The following is a 26,632-nucleotide window of genomic DNA, read 5'->3' on the forward strand; positions in this document are numbered from 1 at the left end:
TTAGATAATCAGTCTGTCACCTAATACCAGTGTTCTTTACATTGTCCCCTGCTGGGATGAACAGGACTGTTATTGCTGACAGCAGGGGATTCCTGCAACAAGCACCTTTTATGTCCACTATTCTTTTCCACGTGGACTATTCTGTGTTCTATCGCTCTTTCCTGCTTCTTTCTCTCCCGGACTATGGGAAGAGTGTTTTCATTATTTGCCAAGATTGGTATGTCAATCCTTTTGCCCCTGACCCAAGTTTAGAAATGCTCTGGGTTTTATTGGAGGAATGATTACTGAGTTCTCTTTCTACCTCACTCGGAGGCCTTTACACCTCCACCCTTCGTATACCTTCAGGCAAGGATTGGATTTGATACCCAGGACAGTACCTTGGGAACCACTCTGTCTACTTTCTGTCTCTTTCTATTGTTTCGCTCTACCTCCCGTTTCCTAAATGTGTCTGTGTGTGTTGCTTATTCAGATATTTTTTTTTTTTTTACGCTTTTTTTGTTCCAACAGTTTTTCCAGCATGTCTCTGTGACCAACTAAGTTTACGCAGAGGACAAATGCGAGTATGGTAATGCAGTGACAGTGTCCCAACCACCTTCCCCTGAGGGTCACGGGTGTCGTGACCCTGCAGCAGGTGCCACTGATCTCATTGCCCAATCGCTGTCCCAGTTTCCCACATCTCTTTCCACACCTGCACTATGATTATGTAGATTTCCAATCATGATTACTAGATATGTATAAATATATACTATACATGATTACTATATATATAAAATATTCTTTTTTTATGAAATAATAAATCATTTGAGTGAATGGAAATAAAATTTAAACACCATATATATATATATATATATAGTTATTGTATCTCTGATTCAATAAATATATTTTTGCCCTACCAATTTACCTGTTATTGCTATTATTAATTTTATTATTATAAATAATTACTAAATGTAAACACATAAGTTTTATATTTTACATTTAATTTAAATAAATATAAATTAAATGTAGAACAGGTTTGCTTTAATGTCCAGAATAATATAATATAATATAATAATATAGATTATTATTATTATAATAATATAATATAATAATATAGATGTTTCTATTCCTTATATTAAATTTCATTTGACAAAGCTACGTGACAAAAAAATGGCAATCGTCAAAAAACATGGGAAAAGACAGTCGCCCATATCACGATGCAAATTGCACTTTGATTGACTCTTAATTTCATCTGAAGGCTGTTTTGTTTGGTTTTATTCTGAGTCAATGAGCTTAATCAGAGTCACTGATCCTGCGGCTCTAAGCTCTCCGTGTTGTGTTTTTGTTTGTCGGGAGATCAGCGAGACTCTATCCGCACTTCATTAACCCTGAGCCGGGGACAATCCTCGGTAAAAGCCGAGGGATTTACCACTATCCTTTCACATGCAAAAATCTCTGCGTCTATTAACAAGACGGAGGAGCTTTTCTTGCAATCAGCTGCGCACTTCGCAAGAATAACCCTTTTCATAAATATTGAGGGGGGTCATCAGCCTCTTTTGGATCATGTGCAGATCCATGTGATAATTTAAAAGTTTGATCTGAATTGATGTCTTTTTTTTTTCGTATGTGAGCTAAACATTTGTTGCGGATTCGTATTGTTTATTGCAATTATTTTATTAGCATTATTGACACTTTTTATTATGCTTATTTTGCAAGAAAATATATATATGTCATTAAATGTTTTTTAAAAATGATTTTGTTGCTTATGTCCCCACCTCAAAAACAAGCCATGATTTCGTGAGATGTTGTTAAGAATGTTTTCTCTCTGCTTTAGTGATTCATGGGCAGGAGCCCCGCAGAATGACATGTGCTATGCGAAAGTTTGCTGCAGGAGCCCGACTGATCACACGTTATCGACGTTCAATTAAAAGCTATTAAGGTCTTTTGTCTAGTCGTTAATTTCCCATTCAGTCGCCCTGTCAGAGCAGTCCCTAAACCCTGAGCTTTATGGACCGGTCTCATGCTTGGGTTAAAGTCAGTCTAAGGCTCACTGAGGGGGGATGAAAGGGGGGTCCCGTCATGCCGCTGACCAGATGTCCCCTTGCTGATCCGAGCCGCAGTCAGCACTGCCCGGTGACCAGCTGTTGGGAGCGTTTGGCAAAGAGCAGCGAACCAACACTCTCAAGAAAGGCTATATGGAAAGAATCCATTTCCAAATGGGATCATTTAGGGCACTTAAACAATTACACACTTAGGTGACCATTAATATTTCATCCACATATTGTTTATGAAAACTAAATGAAACGACACGGTGCAAAAAAGTCTGTCACTTTACTCTTGTAGACACAAGACAATGGAGGCTGACAAGTGTTGAGTGTGTGTGTGTGTGTGCGTGAGAGAGAACGAGATCCTGCACCCACAACCAATGACAGTCTCGCAGTATTTCCTTTTGTATCATGCTGCCAATAAAATGAACATCGTTTTAAATTGTATTGAAACTGGCTTATATGATTCATGATCAAAATTATATTTAAAGTATGAACTATTAATGAGAGGTAGTCGCGTTAAACTTTAAAATATGAAGGTAGAATTAAGTTCTCTAAATCTCCAGGCGTTTCTGAAAGGTTATGGTGGTGAATGTTCACTTCCTTGAGTGCGACATTCTTATTAACTTTTTTGTAGGTTCGACAAATTAAATCCACGATGCTAACCAAATAGTGTGAGGTTTGAGCAAAATGTCTGACAGTCATGTTTAAAATTATTCAAACACATTTGCCAGTAATAGAGTTCTCGGAGCTCGAATTTTATGATATTGCAATCACTGGCGTTGTTTACGTTTATTTTCATAAGCAAACTTTTACTTTTCATTAAATTACTCTGTAGATACATTTTAAAGGTAAGTGTAGCATAACTAATAAGCGTATTTTATTGGTTTACTTTTTTTGGTCTTAATCCTTTTTTTAGTGTTTCATGTTGAGACTTGGTCGTTTATAACTTTTAAAATTAAAACCTTATGACAGTTTTTGCTATTGAATAACAAGTCTTATTTTAACAACTCGTCTTAGCTCATTTATTTGAGCCCTCAAAAAAAAAAAAAAAAAAAAAGGAAATTATATAAATTATAATTTTGTGTTGGCCCACTTATTCCAGGTATTCATAATATGTAATATTTTATTGTGGAATTACTGAAATATCGCTCCTGAAATCATTCAGATAGTTAAATGCAAAATAAGAATGATTATATACATTTGTGAAAAGGTAAAATCAGCTCTTTTTTAATTTCACGTATACGTGAACGTCAATTTGACTTCATTGGTCGCAGATATTATCACATTTTAAGTTCAAAATGAGAGTGTTTTCAAGTTCTTGTTGCAAAGTACAGAGGTAACGTTAGCGATATGATTTTTCTTAATTCATACTTTTTTTTTTTTTTATGTGGCAGTGTTCAGGCACGCGCATTATGCACCGCCATACCTTTTATATTGGCTGTTGGTTTAGTGTAATTGAATTGTCTGTGAGAACACGAGTGTGTATTTAACCAGTATTTGTATAGGCTACCTCCACATTCTCAGTCAGTGGTAAATTAATGAAAGATCTTTATTAGCACATTTATAAAAGTAATTCTCCTTGCTTGAAGACCACCCTCCCCCGCACATCCAGCAGTTTTAAGAGTTTTCCAGAAGTTCACACCGCTAACACACGGGGGCACGAACGAAAATCATTTGGAATTACGAGAATCATTACTTCACAAATCATAATTCTCAATATACAGCTTCACCAGAAAGAATGACAAGATATTTCAACGGCTTTTTACAGAGTTATTGCACAACGCCTGGGCGAACACTTCGTCATTTCCTTGACCAGGACTTGGCGTTTTCCCATCAACATCAAAGTGATACTGCTGGCAGTTGCGCAGGAATACAGAAACGAAAAAAGCAGCACAAAAATAATCGATTGATAATCGATTAATAATCCATCTCGTCCAATCCACCTGCTTGTTCTGTTTGGGTATGGAACTCCGGATAGCATTTAACTGTTTGTCAAATAGAAAAGTGACACTTCTTTTTCGTTTTTGATTTCTAATGTGCTGCTCACGTCAATCTCACCTGTTCACGTAAGGCTTGGAAATATGATACAAAAAGAGAAAATTCGAGATTTGTCTTTTAACATAAAACAAAATATTCTTATTTACACTTCTTTACCTTTGTACATTTTAGAGGGTCACTACAAAACCCACGATTTATTAACTTGTGACCTGGATTTGATCTCAGGATAATTAAATATGAATCTACCATTTAAATATTCTTTGCGTCAGGGATTCACCAACAATTCACATTTGTAATATTGGCTAGATAAAGTAATAATAATTTGTGAAACGAAGTGTCCCTGTAGAATCATGTCCCGCTATTATTGCGTATTTGTTTTCTCCAGATTTAACCTTTAGGGTAAACAAACAATATAAACATATAAGTTAAAAAAAAAAAACATAGCGAAAATAAATAATTAAATAAAGTTGAAAAATGTCTCTAACCACTTTTTGTGTCTCAGCTTGTTTTTGTGGCTTCGTAATATATCTCGAATATTTTGTCAACAATAAAATTGTTCTTTGATGGTGGAGTTCAAAGCTGCCATGTATTGCAACGAGTCCGAATCGCGCCGTTCATCGCGGTGGCGTTGGTCTGGGTAGCACACCGGAGAGGGGGGGCAGAGGCGGCGGCGGCTCGTTGGCGCCCTGGAGACCGTGCAGAAGAATCCGGGGAACGAGAGGACGCTGCAGCGCCGGCGGGGGCGCCGAAGGTCCCCTGTATAAGTAGAGCGCTGCTCCAGGGTCCAGATTCGACACCAGGCTTTGAGGGTAGAAATACGGCGAGGGGAACATCCTTTGCAGCGCAGAATAATTTCCAGCCTCCGCTAACAATTCCAGTCCGACCGCCGTTTGTCTCTTCCACTTCGTTCTTTTTTTTTTTTTTTTCAAGAGGAAAGAGAATAATGTTAGTATAGGAAAAATAAAATCGAAATTATTCAATGACTAGTGTTTTATGTATACTATTCCCAAGCGAAACATAAAACCCAGAGTTCAGAAAAATAAAAACTGAATCCTCTGTGACTGATCTCCTATTTAAGTATATGTATGAATATGAATTTTAACAACACAATTCAACGTTAAGGATAGAAAGGAGAAAAACAGAAAACTGTAAGAGCTTTGTCTTTTACATTAAAAGGTTGATAAAAGTGAAATTAGATTATAAGCCTCTTCATATGAGGGTCATGAGTCTGCTGAGAGTTATGGGAAAGTTTCTTAAAGTATTTTGGCATTTAATTCACATTATTTGTGTAACTAATACAATATATAAGGTAAAAGCAGGCATCGAATGGCGCAGACATTTTAGAAGGTTAATTAGATTTAACAGTATTTAGTCATTTTATTTGCACCATGCATGGTTAAAAAATTGTATATTTTAAATCTGGACAGAATTAGATGCGAACAGAAGGGAAAAATGTGCAAATAAACCACTTGTAGAAGTGCAGTATTTCTATTGATTTTCTTCTCCTCTTTTTTCGAATTTCATTTTTATTCCATTTTGTAGTTCTTACTAAAGCTATAAAATAAGAATGATGTGGTTAGAGCCTCTTTAAACATTAAAAAGTTGAATATTTTATTATATTTAAATGTTAAAAAAGTGGATATTAATTCTGCAGCATTTCCTTTAGTTTTAGTGGAGCAAAACTGACGCAACGACGTCACCTGACATGTATTATCATTTTTGGCAGGAGACTCCACAATTAAAGGGAAAATAACATAACAGGCCTATATAGCCAAGAAGCACATTTTATCTTACTATAGTAAAAATAATTAACTAGACTATTTGATTTCTGCAGCTTTATTTTTAATGTTGCTGGGCTACATTTAATTCTGTTTCCAGCTGACCACATGCTCACCTCCTGTTCTGGTACCAGGTTTTGACCTGCGTGTCGGTCAGGTTGAGAGATGCTGCCAGCTCCATTCTGTCCTGCACGCTCAGGTACTTCTGACGCTCAAAACTGCGCTCCAGCTGGGCGAGCTGATGGTCAGTGAAGGCGGTCCGCGCTTTCCGTGGCTTCTTCAGGCGAACCTGCGGGCTGTCTCTGCTGCTCGAGATCTCCCTGTCGCCCTCCTCTTTCACTGAAACATCACATAAAACGGAAGGGCACTGATTAAGCCACTTTAACACGAGTTAGTTAGCCAGCCCATGTGTTTCAAATACCCTACTTTGGCAAGTAGTTATGGTGTCAAAGGTTTAAATCCTTGATGGTCTCGTGCGTACAGTTTTCAGATTTTATTTTCAGAACTTGAAAACACGAGGTTGTGATTATTAATTCACCCCTATCTCCCTATCTAAACCAAACTCTTTTCTCTCTGAACCCAGAAAGAGAGGGACACGACGCGAGAGACCTTGCCAGTCGAGTAGTTGAGTCGTCTCTCAAGGAGCACAATAATCCGGCTAATTGAGCCACAAGGGATGGAAACCTTTCAACCGAGACCGGAGAAACTTCACAGGGACGGGGATAAGAGCGAAATAAAGAGCGGACCGACCCCGTGCGTTACAAATCTGATTAGCACTGGGACAAATTGCATCAAATCCTTGAAATATAAGGGGAAGAAAGGCAAAAATCAAAGCGGCGCACACACTCTTTACAAGCGCTCTGGAGATGGAATGGCTTTGATTTGGAGAGCATTAATTTTGATCACCGCGCCTATAGACTTGCCAAGCTAATAATTTCATGATGTGAGAGTAGAATATATATTTAGAATCATAGCTGAAGGTAGGCGAATAGATGAGACCATCATGCCCTACTTCCACTAAAAGTGCAAGATTGTGAAAACACTTTTACAAAAGTATGAGAATCAATAACGACATCAGCAGTCAGTAGGCCAAATACATGAACACCAATAAACACGTGCATATTATAATATTCATATAACATAAGAAATAAAATATTAAGACGATAATATTCTTTGTAATAGTAATGATAATAAATAGTAGCCTAATAAAAAATAAAAAAAGGCAAATTTTTACATTTATCAATACTGGCCTTTGTGTTTGCATCATGGAATCAATAGGCTATATGTCACAGGAAACGGTCTTTTACTCTGTTTTTTTCCTCAGATGTAATTTCACCTGGACAAATCCTTAATGAATCTGGCTGATGATGTTTCTTTGTTCAACTTCCTTTTCCCTGAACCTAGCTTTAAACTAATAAGCACAATGAATGTACAATACACTTACAAACAGCGAATAACCACGTAAACAAAAATGAACTATATTTAATGCACTGAAGCCACAGAAAATATTTTGGTAGTACTATGCATTAATTTCAGTAGCTAAATATATTTTACGATTATTAAGACAGTTGATTGTAAAATGTGCTTTTTTTAAATTATTATTATTAGCCTATAAAGGGATCTATCATCTATCAATCATATAATGTACCATTTTATAGCAACACTGGCTATAAATGAACGAATAATAAGAATCATGAAAATTCTTTTTATTTTTTATCCCCCAATTATTTTAAAAACATAGCCAAGGATATTCATCAAGCCAGCCTGCTTGAACTCAATGCTATATAAATGTGTCAAGTTATAGTTCATGTGCTCTCATTTTAAAACACCATTAAAAACAAGCTGTTATTTTTTATTTTTTTTACCTTTGTATTCACTGTCTGACGATGAGTTACTGTGGATCTTTTCAATGAAGTCGTCTGCGATTTTAGATGCCAGTCTCCCCGTCTCCTGTGTCGGCTGGCCGTTACTCGAGTAAGGGGCACACGCCGCTAAGGGTTTACAGTCAGCCAGAATATCTCTTATTAAGAAGGATGAAGTGACAGTCCGAGGTTGAGATCCAGCAGAGATCGGGCCGTGCTGTAAATGGGACGCGAGCCCGAGCGGATGACCCTGTCTCTGCGCCGCATCCTCACCGCACTCCCGCCTCGGAGACGGAGGAGAAGAACAACCGCTCTCTAAGTCTGACCTGGGGCTGAACTCCAGCGGGGACCGGCATTCCCCTACCAAACTGTCCCCCTTCGCGATAACCGGGCTTCCTGGCCTGTGGGATAGCAGGGAGTCGATTCCAAAACTGGAGCCGTTGGTGGACGCTTCCATCTCCACACTGCTGCTTGCGTGAAGCTTTCTGTTCAGATTATCATCTGTATTCAGCCAAGTTCTGCGTGAATGGCGCTCGATTTAATAGCGATCTATCCAGGAGGAAAATCCAAAGCAGAATCGGAATCGGAAATGAGAAATATTCATCCCCTGTCTGGGAAAAAAAAAAAAAAAACTTTCTTCTTCCTTGAGGACTTTTAGTTTAAGTTTAAAAAGAAAAAGGAGGTTTCTTGAAGAGGTTCTGTATGAAGTAGATACACAGACCCTGCCTCCAATTTTTTTTTTCTTTAGCTCCTCACACACTCTTCAAAAAAAAAATCGATACAGCCTAAATATACTCTAGGCTGGCAAATTTAATTAATTTTTTCCAAATCCCGGTATTTTTCGAAGACGCGAGACGCATCGATGGTAGCTTTGAATTATTTATGAAATTATTTCAAAAAGCTGTTCTGAAGTAACAGTGTTAGTGTAAAACCACAAGGTAGCCTACTTAGCGGGCGCGCGCATTTCAGCACCACGGACAGAAGCAAAGCGGCAGCAACTCGAGCCTCGCGCCTATGGAGCAGCTGCAATTTTCATCAGTTCAAAGGTAGTTCGCTGTGGCGAGAAGCAGAGTTGAATCGGGATGGAAAAGGCAAGTGCATTCTGTGCCAGCGCAGGTGATGCAATGCGAAATGGTTGGACGGTAGAGCGCAGAAAGAATGCTGTGAGAAGACAGAAGCACAAATGAGGTAATGCAGGTTAAATACACACATTGGGGAACGGAAAGTCGGATAAAGCCTAACAAATGAACTTGTGCACAACTCAGTGGCTAGGTTTTTAAGGGCACCCCTTCCACGTGAGTCCCCAGCGACTCGCTTCCATTGGTTAGGAGGTGTTTTGGGGTGTTGACTGGCTCGCTAAGATGAAACCGGACCCCCCCACGCCCAATAAACCCCTCCCCACAGGTCGCCCACTTTGATTAAAAGAGACACTGAATTCATTAGGAGACTGGGATCCAACTGTTTACAGGCAATTTTCAACACTGTTTGCTTTCATTACATCATTGATGAGCCTTATAATGGGGTTATTATGAGGAGTGGGGAGGTCCTTTCTCTCCTCCTCATAGCGCGCGTTGAGTCACGTCTTCTTGACCACTTTCTCACAATTTCTCTTTTTTTAAATTTAATTCCCTTATAGCTTCTACTGAACGTTGATGTATTTAATTCTAATATTTTATATGATATACTTTAAGACACTTCTTATATAAGATTCTGGCCTGAAGGCATTTATATTGTAAATACACCATTAAATTCCACACAAAAATATACTTTTACTATGACAAACATGTTTTCAGTTTCTGTATTAAACCCATTTTATATTTTTGAAAGACTTAAATTATCATTTGATTGGTGTAAGCAAAATGTAATAAAAAAAATCTCATTAAAAAGCTAAAAAAAGTAAACAGAAAATGTTGGCATATGAAGTTTTGCAGAAATAAATAAGCAGTGAAGCAATACTATAATGTTTTAATACATAAATCATTACCAATATTTGACATTTTAAATATTTGTCCCCCAAATCAAAGTTAGTGTGGAATAACCAACATGCAGGAAGCCATTTTGGTGTCATGTGACATGACAATCATAAAACAAAACCCTTATGACTGTGTTTTAATTGTTAAAGTTTTAATAATTTCATTAATTTTTACATATATGTTTTATTCTGGTCAGATTGGTTAAATTATTGATATTTGTAATGCAAAACTGCATAATATACCTAGATAATATTTAAAAAAAGTTTATAAAAATAATGAGCATGTTGTTTACACTCAAGTGTATAGAAGAAGGATTTTAATAGCCTATTTTTTACACACTTGATACATATATTATCTACTTATATAATTTGATACTTCCATCTGAACGGTTGGTGTTTAAATTGGTTAAAACCGACAACAAAACAATCGAAACAACAACACACCTAAAATAATGACTGCTGATGTACAAATAAATAAATAAACCACCAATATACTAATAAGCCACTACTATTGGCAGTGCATTAATCGTCAAGATCAAAATACAAGATGTATTTGTGCTTTAATACCCTAACACAGGGCAGTCTGTTGCATTGTCGCTTGATACGTTAGTGTTCTTTTCTTTTTCCGATGCACAAAACGCGATTATCGAACAACCATGTCGTTTAGTTCATAACAAGTATCTAATGGTAATGTATGCAATGTTAATGAGCAATAATGAGGGCGACTGCTCTTTCTGAAAGCCCAGCGTGACACAAAACTCTAACATGCATGAAAAACTATTGTTCTGCCTTTCACGTCTTTTTCTCAAACAGTTAGCCCCTCGTGTTTTTCGACAGGTCGCAATAATCGAGCCCCCCATCAGAACAGCAGATTGGAAGCGCTATTCGGCCTCAGACAACGGCAGGTTAGTGAATCCGCTCTCCGCTCCCAAGGGGTGTCAACGCGGCTGCAAGCTGTCACAATGAGGCGGGGTGCAAGCGAGCTCACTTTAGTTAGAGACTCCTATAAGGATGCCCACTGCGTGTGATGGGGATTTTTCTTTTCTTTTTTCTTTTTTAGTCTCTGTGGCAGGCCATGACAGGAGTTATCTAGCCTATCTGTGGTATGTTTCGGGCTTTATTTGTTAGATAAATGAAATTCAGACCTCTTAGTAAAGTGACAACAGGTGCGGTAAAACTTAATGATTTTTTACTTAAAAGGTCAAATAGAAAAGCATCTTTATGTTTTATCAGTCATTCAACCAGTATAGATAAAGTGCTTAATGGCTGCCTTAGTATGGCTTCTGTTTTGCACTGGTTTTCCTTCATTATGTCCAAACAGTCAAAAACCTTGAATGGCTCAAAATCTCTTTTTATTTAAAGCACAGCACACACTACCTTTGGTATTATGGCATGGGATTTAGTTGCTTTTTTTAAATTATTTATTTATTTATTTTTCATGTTATTAAATTCATTTAATAAAAAAAAAAGAGAAAAATCCTGGTGGCAATATTCCAGTAAGTTTGTTTAATAAGTAAAAGCTATAAATATTAAGGAAAACTTAATGAGTGATTTATCTATGAGCTTATATGCTCAAGGAACCATATATATATCATGCATACACACACACACACACACACACACACACACACACACACACACACACACACACACACACACACATATACATATATATATATATATATATATATATATATATATATATATATACATATATATATATATATATCTTACATACATATACATACGCACACACACACATATATATTAATCAGTGTGGCAATTTAAGGAACCTAATTATGAACAATCTTTTATGAACCTTTTATGACTTCTTTTTATGACTTATAAAATTGATGGAGCTTTAGTGATTGGACAGTTGGACAGTTTGTTGAATGAACAATCCATATAGAGGACAGAAAATGCGGAACCTGACACCCCAAATGGAGATGCACAGAAACGCCCTCTAAAAATCTGTCACTCAAACACTTGTATTTAACGTACATCCTCTGATTGTTTGAAGATTTGAGGAAGAGGCAGAAGAGATGAGTGGCAAGAGGCTTCAAAGACGTTTGATCTTGCCTTACCTCGGGTGAAAACAATGTTTTGAATTTCATTTATTTATTCTGTTCCATGTTTGTTAAATATATACTTGGATATGTTCAGGAAAATGGTACGTCGTTCCTGGATAAACTTTGGCATCGCTGTCATTTTGAAACATTGAGTAAAACATTCCTTGTGATAGAAAAAAAAAAGACGTGCAAAAGGAAAGAAATGTTGACTTCAGTCAACAAACAAACATTGTACGGAAAAAAACGGGCACACCCTGGACCAGTCAACGATGCAAATGATGCACCTTAAAGCCATCAGGTGTGAGATTTGACAGAAAATAATGAGAACCGCTGAATCTTTTATAAGGTTAACACTCACATTTCCCAGTCAGCTGTCACACAAGAAAGACTTTAGCGCATTCACGCTGGAGAAATATACCTTTATTGGCTCATTAAAGCTGACAGGGGGCTCGGGACCGCCAGCACTCAGGCTCGGGACCGCCGGTGCGCCACCCCGTTTTGTGTCAGTAATTTGCAGAGGAGATATACCTACCTTGAAAAAAAAAAAAGGAAGGGGAAAATTATGAAGGGAGCAAGAACGAGAGAGCGAAATGGCAGAAGCCGGTAGGGCGAGTGCCGAAAGATGGGGGTGCCAGAGATTGGGGCGGGGGGGTGGTTTAAGGAAGGGCCTTGGGGGAGGGTGGAAAGATCGCTAGCACGCCAGGAGTCTGATTCTCTCCTAATTGGAAGCATTGGGCATTGTCAACTGAGGATTTTCAGTCGCTCACTGACAGGTAGAGTCGTCAGGATGATAGCCCACTTGTCAGCGCAAAACACCAATAAAAACAAACCACTTTTGATTTAATTGGAGGCCTAGCCGTAGTGGGCTAGGACTGAACGGGTTGGGGGTTGTGGATCGCTTCAGGGAAAAACCAGTGTGTGCGAGTGTGTGTATCGAAGGGATGTTTGACAAAGAAATCATCACTTTGTGTAAAACCACCCGGAGCAGTGGCTCACATCGTCGGACAGAGGAGAGCAGGTCGTCGTTATTCTGTGTGTGTGTGTGTGTGTGTGCGGGTGGTCACTTCCCATGGTGCTGAGGTTACAGGAAACACAGAGTTTGATTTGGTCTCTAGAGGCCCAAAGGCTGTTCAGCACTCATCACTTCGAGTGTTTCTTCTCAAAAATGCACGCTCAGAGAGATATTGATATGGTGATACCTCAGAGAATGAAGCAGAAGAAGAGCTGACCCTACCTGACTTCTGCTACAACCACCTCACCAAGTACAAAAAAACCCTTTCTGCCTCTCATCTCTGCAGGTGGAATCACATTCTACACCACCAAACTGAAATCACTGTATTCAGCAAACTGATTTTCCTTCATGTGAAAATGCTGTATTTGTTTGCTATGCAAGGTATAAACAAACAACTGGATATTTCGAGCGGTGAGTTGTTACTTTCAATGGAGCATATGTTGTTAATTTTGAAACAAATAGACAAATAGCTTTGTTGGTGAGTGAGCTTTCAAAAAATCACTTTAAAATGTAAAACTCGCCTAAAACAAGGCAACTATATATAAACACATCCACTGGTGCTCATTGGATACATGAGAGGTAAATAATATCAGATGAAACAACAAATTATTCCAAGGCACTCATACTGGACTAAATGTTGATCAATGCGTTTCTGCTTGACACAGCCTTCTTCAGGATGCACATCGGTTGTTCACACAAGCATTCTTTAATGCGTTAATCAATGCTTTAAATATTTTAATGACTTAGCCCAGTTTGTTAAATGCTTTTTACACTCAACCATGTGAGTGTCTTGGAATATTTTGTTGTTTCAACTAAAAAAACTCAACTAGTTAAGACCAAGGAAAGAACTACTTACAAATTGCACATAATCTCAAGGTGATGACTCCTGACTTCTCTCCCTCACTATCCTCCCTCCATGTCCAAGTTCATCAACAGCTCAGTGATTTATAACTCTTGACAGACTTCAAGGATGACATCTGCTAAGAAGGAGAGAGAAATTGTGGTGAGGAGCCAACAAAGAGGCAGAGCAGCATGTCGGCTATACATTATCTTGGTGCCATCTATAGATTCAAAATATACTTTTTCACAAATCATAAACTTTAAGTCATAAAATTCTTCAGTTATCATATATGACATAACAATTAAAACTCATTTTCATCAGATTTGCATCAGAATAATAATAAGAAAATAAATAAAAAAAATGTACACAACCATTCAAAAATTTGAGGTCAGTAAGACATATTTAAAAGTAATAAATAATACTTTTAACACTTTAGTAAAAAAAAAAAAATACTTTTATTTAGCAAGAATGCATTAACTTGATCAAAAGTGTCAGTCAAGACATAATGTTACAAAATATATTTATTTCAAAACAATGCTGTTCTTTTTCAACAGTGATGATAATAAGAAATATTTCTTGAGCAGCAAATCATATTAGAAAGATTTCTGAAGGATCATGTGACACTGAAGACTGGAGTAATGATGCTGAAAATTGAGCTTTTTTGTGACATGATTAAATTACAATTTGATATATTAAAATAGAAAACTGTTATTTTATGTAGAATAGTCTATAAATACTGCATGCTGCATTAAATGTTTAGTTCATGTCAGAAATAAAATTCCCTGATAATTTTCTCACCCCCATGTCATCCAAGATGTTCATGTCTTTCTTCAGTCTTCAACAGGGTTCAATGGGTTGAAGGTCCAAATTGTTGTTTCAGTGCAGCTTCAAAGGACTCTATATGATCCCAGCCGAGGAATAAGGGTCTTATCTAGCGAAAAATCTAAAAAAATGTATCTTAAAAAAAAAAAAAAAAGTATACTTTTTAACCACAAATTCTCATCTTGCACTGGCTCTGCAATCCGCCACACATCACGTTGGAAAGGTCACGGATGACGTAGTGAGAAATATCAAGCAAGTGTTTACAAAGCGAACGTGCAAAGACTAAGTCAAATGGCCTTTACTAAAAAAAGGTAAAACAACGATGTCGGACGATTGTGAAGTTGGAGGAGAAAATGAGATTTTTCGCCTTACCGCGGTTCTTCCCTCTACATCACACGTGACCTTTCCAACATGATTACATAATGTGTGCCTCATCGCAGAGCAGTCTTTTTTTAGAAAATGAACTATCGTTTCGCTAGATAAGACTCTTATTCCTCATCTGGGATCGTGTAGAGCACTTTGAAACCGCATTGAAACTGCAATTTGGACCTTCAACCCGTTGTACCCTGGTGAAGTCCACTATATGGAGAAAAATCCTGGAATGTTTTCCCTCAAAAACCATAACTTCTTTTCAACTGAAGAAAGAAAGACATAAACATCTTGGATAACATGAGGGGGAGTACATTATCAGGAAATTTTAATTCTGAAGTGAAGTAATCCTTTAAGCCAATTAGCATTAACTTGTTGCTTTTTCCTCTGAAAGAAATAATCACAATCACTTATAATCGCTAGGCCTCTTTGCCGTTGTGGCCAGTTATTTTTTAAGGCCAAGTAAATGTAGAGTAGGGACAGAGCCAAGGTGGTTTTTCATTAAGGGTTCAGAGTTCAATGTTAGACCATTGCACAGCCATTACAGAATAATGGGGTGGGTGGGCATTGCTGTGCCTGGTGGTCCCATCCAGCTGCCACTGGGAGACACACACAAGCTGTTGGACAGAGGTAAAGATGCCCCATATACCCCGGCCTCCAGGGGGTGTCAGAGTGCACTGCCCCTCATCCTTATCCCCTCTGTCAGGGCATTTGGGAGGGTTTTCACAAGTTGATAAATCATTGTTAAATGTTATTATGAAGCCATTGGGGAAACTGGCAGGAAACAGGAGTGACATAGGGAATGTAGGCGTTCTTGAAGGTGGTCTGGTCAGCCTGCCAAAGACACAGGGAAGTGGTCAGAGTGAGTGCAGACCTATTTTACATTTATTTGGAGCTCATTCCCAGGCAGCATTGTGGTGCATAATTGTGACTTCGACAATCTCTCGGTCATTGAACATGACACGTTCATGAAGATGACATGATGGTTGTACCAATGGCCTGTCTTGTTATCATAATGATGTATTTTGGTACTAATGCACACATGTACACGTGCAGTGAATCATCCACATGCCAAAGTCCTCAAATTTAATCTGGTTTATATCTTATCCAATGTGCAGGTAATATGCGAGGTCAGAACGTCATAATTATCACACCTGTCATTGTTGGGACTGGTTTCCAGAGCCCCCCTCACCAGTACACCCACCCCCTACCGTGACTTTTATTGCTTCATTAGTGAACGCCACATGTTTTAGAGCTCATTCGCCTTTCACTCACCAAGCAGAGATGATCACTGTGATCTACAGGGTGGGAAAAGAGACCATAACGGGGCACCAGGAGTCTCTCCTCCGCAGCATCCAAGATCAGCTTCTTTATCTTGAAAGAAATGAAATCACTCAATTAAAATTAGATTGCTGATTAATATATAATAGCAAATGTAATTCAGATCAGCTAAATGTGCTACATTAATTTATAATTTTAAAAAGTTTCACTCTATTAACTTCAACTTAATTATTTTACATAATTAAGTTTAAATATATTTGATATATTAGAATTTATAACTCTCTCTCTCTCTCTCTCTCTCTCTTCTATATATATATATATATATATATATATAAAATATATAATTAATATCATACATTCTAATATTATATATGCTTAAAATTATTCATACCCTTAGTAAATGTGAACAAAGAAGACTGTGGAAATAAATCCATTTATCCATTTGATCTTTCATTCAAAGTAAATTGTGTAAATTATGTCTAAAGTGTATTCACACCAAGGTGACTACGAACATGAAATTGTCCAGCCATGATTTCATGTTTCAATAGAATATAAACACGAGGAAACAAATTCCCTTAATCATTCATCACAATGAGTAAAACCAAAGAATATAGTTCTGATGTGCAGCAAAAGATTATTGAGATTCACAAATTAGAAAGTGGCTGTAAAAATTATCTGAAGCAAATTCCTATTTCCACCATCAGGGCAATAATTAAAATTTTCCAATCAACAGAAAATGTTATAAATCTGCCTGGAAAAGGACTGTGTGTCTATATCGTCCTAATGCATGGCGAGGAGGAGAGTTTGAGTGGCCAAAGACTCTCTAAGGATCACAGCTGGAGAATTGCATAAAATTGTTGAGTGTCAGATAGTCTAAAAAAATGGTCAAACAGCACCAACATCGCCACATGTTGTTTGGGAGGATTTTAAGAAAAAGAAAAAGAATATTAATTTGTCAGACACTACAGGAACTTCAAACAGGACTGGGTTTTATGGTCAGATGGAACTAAAAATGAGCTTTTTAGCAGCAAACACTCAAGATGGGTTTGGTGCACACATGGGTAAAAAGTACCCTGTGTGTACAATGATATATACTGCTGTAATCTTTTACATATTTAATATTGTGATCCTATTTTCTGTCAGAAGTTCTGGACATCATGTTCAGACACATGGCATCATGTATTCTAGCAAATACCAACAGATAAAAAATTAAAACCTGACTGACCCTGCTAGGTCCCTTATAATGGGCATTGGCTGGATCTTCCATCAGGACAATGATCCAAAACAAACATCAGAATCAAAACAAAAATGGGTCACTGAACACAAAACAAAGCTTCTGCCATGGCCGTCCCAGTCCCCTGACCTGAACCCTATAGAAAATGAGTGGACTGAACAGAAGAGGAGGAGCACTAACATGCAGCTGGGAATCTGAAGGATCTGGAGAGATTCTGTATGAAGGAATGGTTTCTGATCTCTTGTCAGGTGTTCTTCAAACTCATCAGGCATTATAGAAGAAGACTCAAAGCTGTTATCTTAGCAAAAGGAGGCTGCAAAAAGTATTGAATAAAAAGGGCATGATTAATTGTGGCCATTGTGTATTAGAGAAAAACATTTATTTCATAATGAAATTTGCCCCCCATTTTAAATTCTTATTCTCCAAAGAAAGGTTATATTTTTGTAAACTTTTAAAATAAAAGATCAAAAAGATTTATTTTCATTTATTTTTGGTGCAGATTTATTTTCACAGCCTTCTTTCATCGTATTTACCAAGGGTATGAATAATTTTGCGCGCACACACACATACACACACATATACATACATACATTATATATCATTTTTTTGACTTCCTACTAAAAAGTTTAATATTTTTTATCCTAAAAATATTTTAAGGGTTCTACAAACATATTAAGCATAATAATAAATGTGTATTAAGCAAATAAGCATATTAGAATTATTTCTGAAGGATCATGTGACACTGAAGACTGGAGTAATGACTAGGCCTACTAAAAATTCAGCTTTTCCATCATAGGAATAAACCTTAAAATATGATTTTAGCTGCTAAAAACATAGAAACCATTTTTTAAAAGGATACGTACATATACATACAAGATAGAATATGAAGTAAAATAAATATATATATATAATTTATAGATTTAGATCAGTAATATGCATGACGCAATTTAAGCAATCTTAATAATTTCGCATTTTTGTATTTGTACAACAATTTAAAGTAACAGACTGTCAACGGCGTGAAACATAACTGCTTTTCCGAACTGTACAGGTATGTGGATTTTCACACACTCTATATGTGTGTGTGCACACATGTGAAAGAAAAAACGTGAGACAGAGGTAGAGGGGTGCGGGGTGCTGAGAATAAGACCCCAGCAAATGCTCATTAGAGTTGACCTTGGCACCAGGAGCATGCGTTTGATGGATCGGGTACAGGGCCAAACAAGCCCCCGGGGAGCCATGATCTTATCTCTTATTGTACACACACCTCCCTCCTACTGACCCTATCCCTGAGCACTCGCACTGCTCTCCTCTCCACGCATCACAGGCAGAATAAATCTGTGCTTGACAGAGAGAGGGAAACAGTGTCAAGGCATGGAGGGGAAAAGAAGATGGAGGCGAGACAGAGAGAAAAACACACAGAGGCCCTAAAAAAAACCAATAGCTCGCTGAGGTGTCATTAACCACACAAGTCAGCTGTACTTCTTCAGTCGAGACGTTGCTTCCCTGAGCCGAGGAGACGGTAGGCCGCAAGACGGGGATTGGGAAGAGGGCGGAGGAGAATTGAGGAACAGAGCAAAATATGGAGATCAGTCTAGTGGAGAAAGAGCTGATGAGTCTTCATTGCAATGAGTCTTTAGTCCTGTGGGATATAAAGGGAAGTTTGTTCCCAGAGCTTCAGCCATCCCTCTGTTCTTCCTCTCGTCGCAGCGCTCAAAATCTTCCCCTGTAACTTGTAGGCAGGGGACAGGCATGAGGCAATCAATACCTGCAGGAAGGTAAAATCTAGCAACCACTATTCACATGGGTTTCTCCCACAGCCACTCACAGAGATCTTTTATTCCTTTTTAATGTACCTGAAAGAGATGGAGCTCCTAAGGGTTTCTGATGGAACAGGAGAGGAAAACGACTCTTTTAAGCATTTTACCTCAGATGAGCCACAACCTGAGAGCGTGAGCTTAAAAAAAAATCCAAAAAAACAAGTAATGGTCTGTGGTGGACTGCTGAGACCGGAATGGAAGAGGAGGCTTATGATGGCTATAAGCATTCGTAACATGATGTTATGGAACACAAAAGTGCTTTCAGTGCTTCCTGTTGAAAGTGGATTCTCCTGAAAAACAAAGTTCGATACTATTATCTTCAAAAAGCTCTGTAAAGTTCATTTTAAGCATACTACCATTCAAAAGTTTTTTTCAAAGTAATACTTTTAATACTTTTATTCAACAAGGAGGCATTATATTGATCAAAAGTAAGTAGATATATTTATGTTACAAAATATTTCATATGTAAAATACATATGAATGTGGGAAAAAAGTATCATCGTTTCCACAAAAATATTAAGCAGCACTCTTTACACCATTGATGATCAGAAATATTTCTTAAAGGGTTACTTCACCCAAAAATGAAAATTCTGTCATTAATTACTCACCCTCATGTCGTTCTACACCCGTAGGACCTTCGTTCAACTTCAGAACACAAATTAAGACATTTTTGATAAAATCCGATGGCTCAGTGAGGCCTCCAATGCCAGTAAGATAATTAACTCTTTCAATGTCCAGAAAGCTACTAAAGACATATTTAAAACTGTTCATTTGACTACAGTGGTTCAACCTTAGTGTTATGAAGCTATGAGAATACTTTTTGTGTGGCAAAAAAACAAAATAACAACTTTATTCAACAATATCTAGTGATGGCTTTACGAATCTTTTGTTTCGAATTAGTGGTTCGGAGCGTGCATCAAACTGCCAAAGTCACGTGATTTCAGTAAACGAGGCTTCGTTACGTCATAAGTGTTTTGAAATGTTTTGAAATTTCAGTGGTTCACATGACAGCAATATAAATCTTGCTGTCGATAGAGGCCTCGCTGAGCCATCAAATTTGATCAAAAATATATTAATTTGTGTTCTGAAGATGAACAAAGTTTCATCAAAAGTTTTCCAAACTTTTAACTTGGTAGTGTACAGTATATATTGTATTTCTACTCATATCAATTAATTTGTTGAAAAAAGCATCCATAATTATGGCTAATAAAAATTACAATACATTCACACACACATTAAAGACAAAACAATTACTTTGACGATGATTCAGTTCAATTACAATACTTTAAAAAAATGCATTATGAAATATTAAATTTGGTCACAATGTCCAGATATATTTAGTTTGATATGGTCATATAGTACTTATTTTCAAAAAGTTCCTGAAGATATGCTGTCTTGTTTTCCAGTAAAAATGTCTATAAATCAAAACAATATAAATTAATGATAAAAAAATATTTTAGGGAAAAGAAAATCATTTAATTAATCATGCAGGACAGCAACACAAAATACTATTTATTGCAGTGTGAAACTGGTGGGAACAACTGCTACATGAACAACTGCTACTTCTAATATGTACGCACTGAACATAGATCAGGGATTGATTTTTATTTAAAAAAGTGATGGACTGAATCTTCATTGCTATAATGATGTGTTGAGGTTAATTGCTGCATTTTTCTCTTGTCACAAGTATACCTAATATCCCCATTTGACAGATGTTTATTATGCCTATGTGTTATTGTTTCTGCTTTTAGAGCTATCTATTCAACATACTGAGTGATTTTTGGTTCGGGACAGGTCGGATGGGTGAGCTGGACCATTAAAGCAGTTCTCTGAGCAGACGGAGAGAGACACACAGATGCCAAGCCCAGGTTATCACACTGATGGAGTGAGCCAGCTGCTGGCCTGAGGTCAGTGACTCCTTTGAGAGCTGTGTGAGCGTCATTGAGAAATGTATTTTCTTTGTTTAAGTGGCACTGACCATTTTAAACGTTGACTATTTCACCGTATGGTCTTAAATACCTTTTCAAGTCAAGTAAATGAACCAAAATACACATATTTTCATGGTCGTTTGACACATGATGCGAAAAGGACAAAATTGGCTTCTCAGAGGTAAGATGAATCCACCCCCCTGTCCTAAGTCACTGTCTCTCAGTCTTCTCCTGTCTGCTTCTTAACAACTGGGTGGGCTTGATGTCTTATCTCTGATATTTCTCCACTCTGGGCTCATTTCTGACAGTTGGGGATGGATACACAGCAAGAATGTTGCTGTAATTGCATCTGGTTGCGTCATGAAAAAGTAATAATGCACTGTCAAGGACGTCAAGGTGTCAGCGTTCAGCGGAACTGATAAGTTGTCGGCGGCCGCGAAAGTAAAGCCCCTTTCCAGAGCCAAGCCACCGGTGGGTTGCGGTAAGTTAGGGGGAGGGAATTTAGCCTGAAGGACATTTGCCAATTACCCATCTCTTTGTTTAATTGGAGGAGAGGTGGCACGGATGCAGAAATGCTTGTTTAAAAAAATCATTGTGAATCACAATGCCAGAGTTTCTGCAGGCTGCTGCGAGACTGTATGTTTTTTTTCAGTGGGGTTACATTTAGTCAGAGGCAAAATGCAGAGAACAATTGACTTAAGAAGTGAAATAACACCAATAGAGACCAATAGAAACAAACCACTAAGGCATCAGTCACAAAAACACTTACCAAGATGAAGGGTTTTTGAAGAGACATACTGTATGTACTTCTGATTGCAGTATTGATTCATGTATAGACCTTAGTCAGACCTTAACATGAATGACAGACAGCAGGAATATTAGGCTGCTGTCACATTAAGAGCTGCCTGGATCCAATATACTGTTACTCATGCGTGACCATGCACGCAACACAGCAATGCCATGTAGTGTAACTGCGATAAAGGCTGAATCCCAAATGGCACACTTCTATGCACTTTTGGTATTGTGGACTTACAATGGTTGCCGCGTGCGTGTGTCTGTTAAGTCCATTAGACCGTAGGGTGTCCCATTCATCATTTTAGGTTTCAGAAGGGTGTTCGCTATGCCGGCCGCTATGCACCCTCTATGCGCACTTCATCTGAGCCCGCAAGTTTGCGAGCTATGCAATGGAATTTACCCGGAAGTCAAAGCGGTATTACATCACGAAAGTGCGAACTTAGAGGAAGACCGTGAGGGTTTAGGGTGCCATTTGGGATTCAGCCATAGACGATAGTCCAAAATCTCTACCGGTTGACAAACTTGTACCGGTTAATCATGTCTACCAGTATATCGCCCACCTCTACACTCACAGAATGTTTAGACTGAATGCAGATCAGCTCATTGGTCTCTTTCTAGCTTTGCATTCCTCCTCAGGTCACCTCCTCTAGATTTAAGCCGGGTTCACACTGTGCGATTTATAATAGTTATTTACGATTGTTGCTTGTCAGACTGTTTGAACATGATCCTCATGTCACACTGTGGGATCTCAGACACATTAAAACGGACATGCGCATGAAAACTTGTCCGGAGTTTTACATCATGAACTCACATCATGTCCGTTGACTGTGAGCGTCATTACACGAGGGACTGAAATGGTGGCTAACAAAGAAATCTCTAGCATTGATTTTGATTGTCTTGAAAAACAAGTCAATTTTGATGGTTGTCGTAGGAGAAGTCTCACTAAAGAACTGTGCGGCAAATCTCCTGACGCCGCCAGAATTTTGTCTGAGGTAAAACTGGATCGTTACAGTCATTAATCGGTTGTTGGTGAACATGTTAAACTAATGGCCAAAGATTACAGATTTTAGCCTAGGATCAGAAGAATCTTTTAGGATTTTCAAAATTTGTCTCAGACGACCAACTTGTAGCCAATTAATCAGCAGATTAATGACAGTTGCTATCAAATTTTACCTCCGACCAAATTCTGGCTAACAAAGTAATCTCTAGGGTTAAATTTGATCACGGATTATCTTGAAAAATGAAGACAATTTGAGGTTTGTCATAGAAGTCACACTCCAGGACTGTGCGCCAAATCTTCTGACACTGCCAGAATTTCATCCGAGGTAAAATTTTATCGCAACGCAATCGGCTATCGGTGAACATGTCAAACTAGCGATCAAATACTTTTACAGATTTTTACCTAGGATTATTAGAATCTTTTAGGATTCTCAAAATTTGTCCCAGACGACCAAATAGTGGCCAAAATCACAGTGTGAACCAGCCTTTAGCAACCATTTCAGTCCCACGTGTAATGCAGCTCACCGTCATCGAATGTTTGTGGGTTGATGATGTAAAACTCCGGACAAGTTTTCAAGCGCGTGTCCGTTTTTAACGCGTCTTGACTGTCGTACAGTCTGACATATAGGACAGCTGAGATCCCACAGTGTGACATGAGGACATGTTCGCACAGTCTGACAGGCAACAATCTTAAAGGACTATTATAAATCGCACATTGTGCACCCAGCTTTAGTCGCAAACATGCCCAATGCATGTTTCATCCCAAAGTTAAAGGGATAGTCCTCCCAAAATTGAAAATCCTGTCCTCATTTACTCACCCTCAAGTTGTTCCAAATCTGTATGAATTTCTTTCTTCTGCTGAATACAAAAGAAGATCAAACAGTTGATGGTCCCCACTCACTACCGTAGTACACTGTAAACCCCAACAGTAGATACTACTAACTTATAAAGATTGAGTACGCTGCAATTAAAGTCTGTTAAATCAGTGATGCAACTTAAAACAATTACATTTTGTGAACAAGGTGTTTGTGTTCGTGTAGCTTAACATTTTTTAATTAAATTATTATTTTTAAGTTTACTGAGCGACATAAAGTGACATCATCCATGTCATGTTGTTGCTCTAACCATCGTTATCAGAAGAATCCATTCAACATTAAATTTGCGCTACACTGTGTAAGGAGAATAAATGGTGAAATTGAGTGTTATTTTGTGTGTTTTTGCACAAGATTAATACACGGGAAGATGTGTTATTGTGTAATGTTCTGATATTTTGATATTTAAAAGTGCCCTAGAATGAAAAATTGAATTTATCTTGGCATAGTTGAATAACAAGAGTTCAGTACATGGAATTGACATACATTGAGTCTCAAACTCCACTGTTTCCTCCTTCTTATATAAATCTCATTTGTTTAAAAGACCTCCGACAGGCGAATCTCAACATAACAACGACTGTTACGTAACAGTCGGGATCATTAATATGTACGCCCCCAATATTTGCATATGCCAGCCCATGTTCAAGCATTAGACAAGGGCAGAACGTCTGGATCTGTGCACAGCTGAATTATCAGACTAGGTAAACAAGCAAGGACAACAGTGAAAAATGGCAGATGGAGCAATAATAACTGACATGATCCATGATAACATGATATTTTTAGTGATATTTGTAAATTGTCTAAATGTTTCATTAGCATGTTGCTAATGTACTGTTAAATGTTGTTAAAGTTACCATCGTTTCTTACTGTATTCACGGAGACAATATATACTGCATGTTTATTATCAGTTCATACAAGTAAATAGAGATGTTACATTAGCGTATGCTAGTGTGCGGTTGCTATCTAACACTTAGCCATAAAGATTAGGTGTTAGTTTATTCAATATTACAGTTAAATTGTAATTAGTGAATTTGTGTAGTACAAAATATATTTTTTAAGTTCTACTAAAATAGTCCTTGAGTTTTTTACTTAAATGTTTTGAGTATTCTGAACTATTCTGGTTTTACAACTACTGCATTAAAGTAATTGAAAACGAGAAACATTACATATGGTAAACAATAGTTTTAAGTACAGTGTACTTGTCACGGGAACATTCCAGCTGAAGATAATGAGGAAATTACACCGCTCCCTTTGCCGAGTGCATTCCAAACGGCTACATACGTGCGCATGCCCTGCTCACATAGGGATGATCACATAGGGCATAGGGATGATCACTTCCATCTGGAATTTGCCTCGTGAACCGTTCGGTACAAATACGCGTACCGTTACACCCCTACAGTGTATGGAAATAAAAATTACTATGGAAATCAGTGGGGAGCATCAACTGTTTGGTTACTGACATTCTTCAAAATATCTTCTTTTGTGTTCAGTAGAAGAAAGAAATTCATACAGGTTTGGAACAACTTGAGGGTGAGTAAATGATGACAGAATTTTCATTTTGGGTGAACTACCCTTTTAAATAGATTCTGCAAAAAGGCTGCAGCCTTTAAAAAAAGAGATTATTTGGGCCAAAAGCCCATGGATTGATCCTATTGTATTTTAATAATGTGTCTATGGACTCACTTAAACATGCAAAGAGAGAGAGAGTCACCAGGATTGACTCCTCATAAGGAATCAATGTTTGAAGAGTGAAAGCCAGGGGGCAAAGTTCCCATTAGTTCCCAGAGTTGTGAAAGAGTGCGTTAATCAGTTCTCACATCATTATCATGTCGGCTGCTCATCTCCCTTCTCTCTTAACCCGTCAATCCATCTTCTCGCCACCTTCTTCCCTTTCTTCCGCTTGTGTACGTTTCGGATTGTTCGAGCGTTTGAGATTAGCTGACCTTATGGTCACTAGGGTGGTTTCAGGCACACACACACTAGCAAACAAAAGCATACACTTTTTTCTCCCGCTTTCTCTCTCTTTGCATGCTCGCAAGCAAACAGTAACGTGACCCTGATGGTTTTTGCCTCAGGGCTTTCTGCTGCCCCAGTGTGGCAGAGTTCATCCCCAACTCTCTCAATGAACTCACAAAGGCCTCCGTGTCCCAGGAAACACTCCGCAACTCCCCCCGGTGGCTTTGAGGAGCTCAGAAAAGGCCTGTGTGCGAATCCACGGTCCCCATAAGGCTCTGTGTAATTAAGCGCATATGCTCGTTAGCAGCCCGTCCTTCTCTGTATTCCCTCAACTTTGCATATACCTCTCTCTATATATCCCCCATCCCTCCTCCTTTCCCCATGGTTTGTCAGATGAAGTGATTGCTTCTCTCTCCCACCCCCTCAGTGGTATTTAGCTATTCTCATTTGCATGTACATGCCCTTGCTGTGCGGCCGGCGAGCCGCTGAGATTGATCAACAACACAGCAGCATGTTTTATTACATGTCAGTCGGAGGCAGGAACCAGACGCAATGGGCACATACACACACGCACACACACACACTCATGTGCATAACTAGGTATGCGTGCAATGTAAACAGTCCATCTTCATGAACACGTACAAAGATTGACACAAGCGGACATGTAAATCTGAAGTGTGCAACCATTAAAGGAATAGTTCAGCGAGAAATTAAAAATCTGTCATCATTTATTCACCCTCATGCCATTCTAAACATATGTCTTTATTTCTTCTGCAGAGCACATATTTTGAAAAATGTCTCATTGTGTTGTTTTGAACCCTACTGACTTTCGTTAAACAGATCTCAGTCAGAAAGAAAGTCATTCAGGTTTAAAATGACATGAGGGAAATAATTGGTTTATTATGGCAATCTATACACTAAATATGTCTAACACACACAGTCAAGGTCAGAATCACCTTATCTTTTGCATTTGTATTTTCTGGACGTGAGCATACGCATTATT

At 38.1% G+C, this 26,632-nt stretch overlaps 1 protein-coding gene across 1 annotated transcript; it reads right to left on the reverse strand.

The window, feature by feature from the left end:
- Positions 1 to 4,636: 4,636 nt before the first annotated feature.
- barhl1b (BarH-like homeobox 1b) lies at positions 4,637 to 8,119 on the reverse strand. The gene is made up of 3 exons (XM_067376718.1): positions 7,666 to 8,119; positions 5,917 to 6,139; positions 4,637 to 4,931 (listed from the first exon to the last, which is right to left on the reverse strand). The coding sequence occupies exons 1-3, from the start codon at positions 8,117 to 8,119 to the stop codon at positions 4,637 to 4,639; spliced, it is 972 nt and encodes a 323-aa protein (XP_067232819.1).
- Positions 8,120 to 26,632: the final 18,513 nt, after the last annotated feature.

This window comes from Chanodichthys erythropterus, chromosome 22 (assembly GCF_024489055.1).
Source record: "Chanodichthys erythropterus isolate Z2021 chromosome 22, ASM2448905v1, whole genome shotgun sequence".
Lineage (NCBI taxonomy): Eukaryota > Metazoa > Chordata > Actinopteri > Cypriniformes > Xenocyprididae > Chanodichthys > Chanodichthys erythropterus.

Bases quoted from the DNA above. Each gene is read 5' to 3' on its own strand.
- barhl1b (XM_067376718.1), bottom strand. From the start codon at position 8,119: ATGGAAGCGTCCACCAACGGCTCCAGTTTTGGAATCGACTCCCTGCTA. The intron at 6,140-7,665 runs GTAAAAAAAATA...GTGATGTTTCAG, and splicing joins GTCAGACAGTGAATACAAAG to TGAAAGAGGAGGGCGACAGG. The intron at 4,932-5,916 runs GTGAGCATGTGG...AAAAAAAAAAAG, and splicing joins ACCTGGTACCAGAACAGGAG to AACGAAGTGGAAGAGACAAA.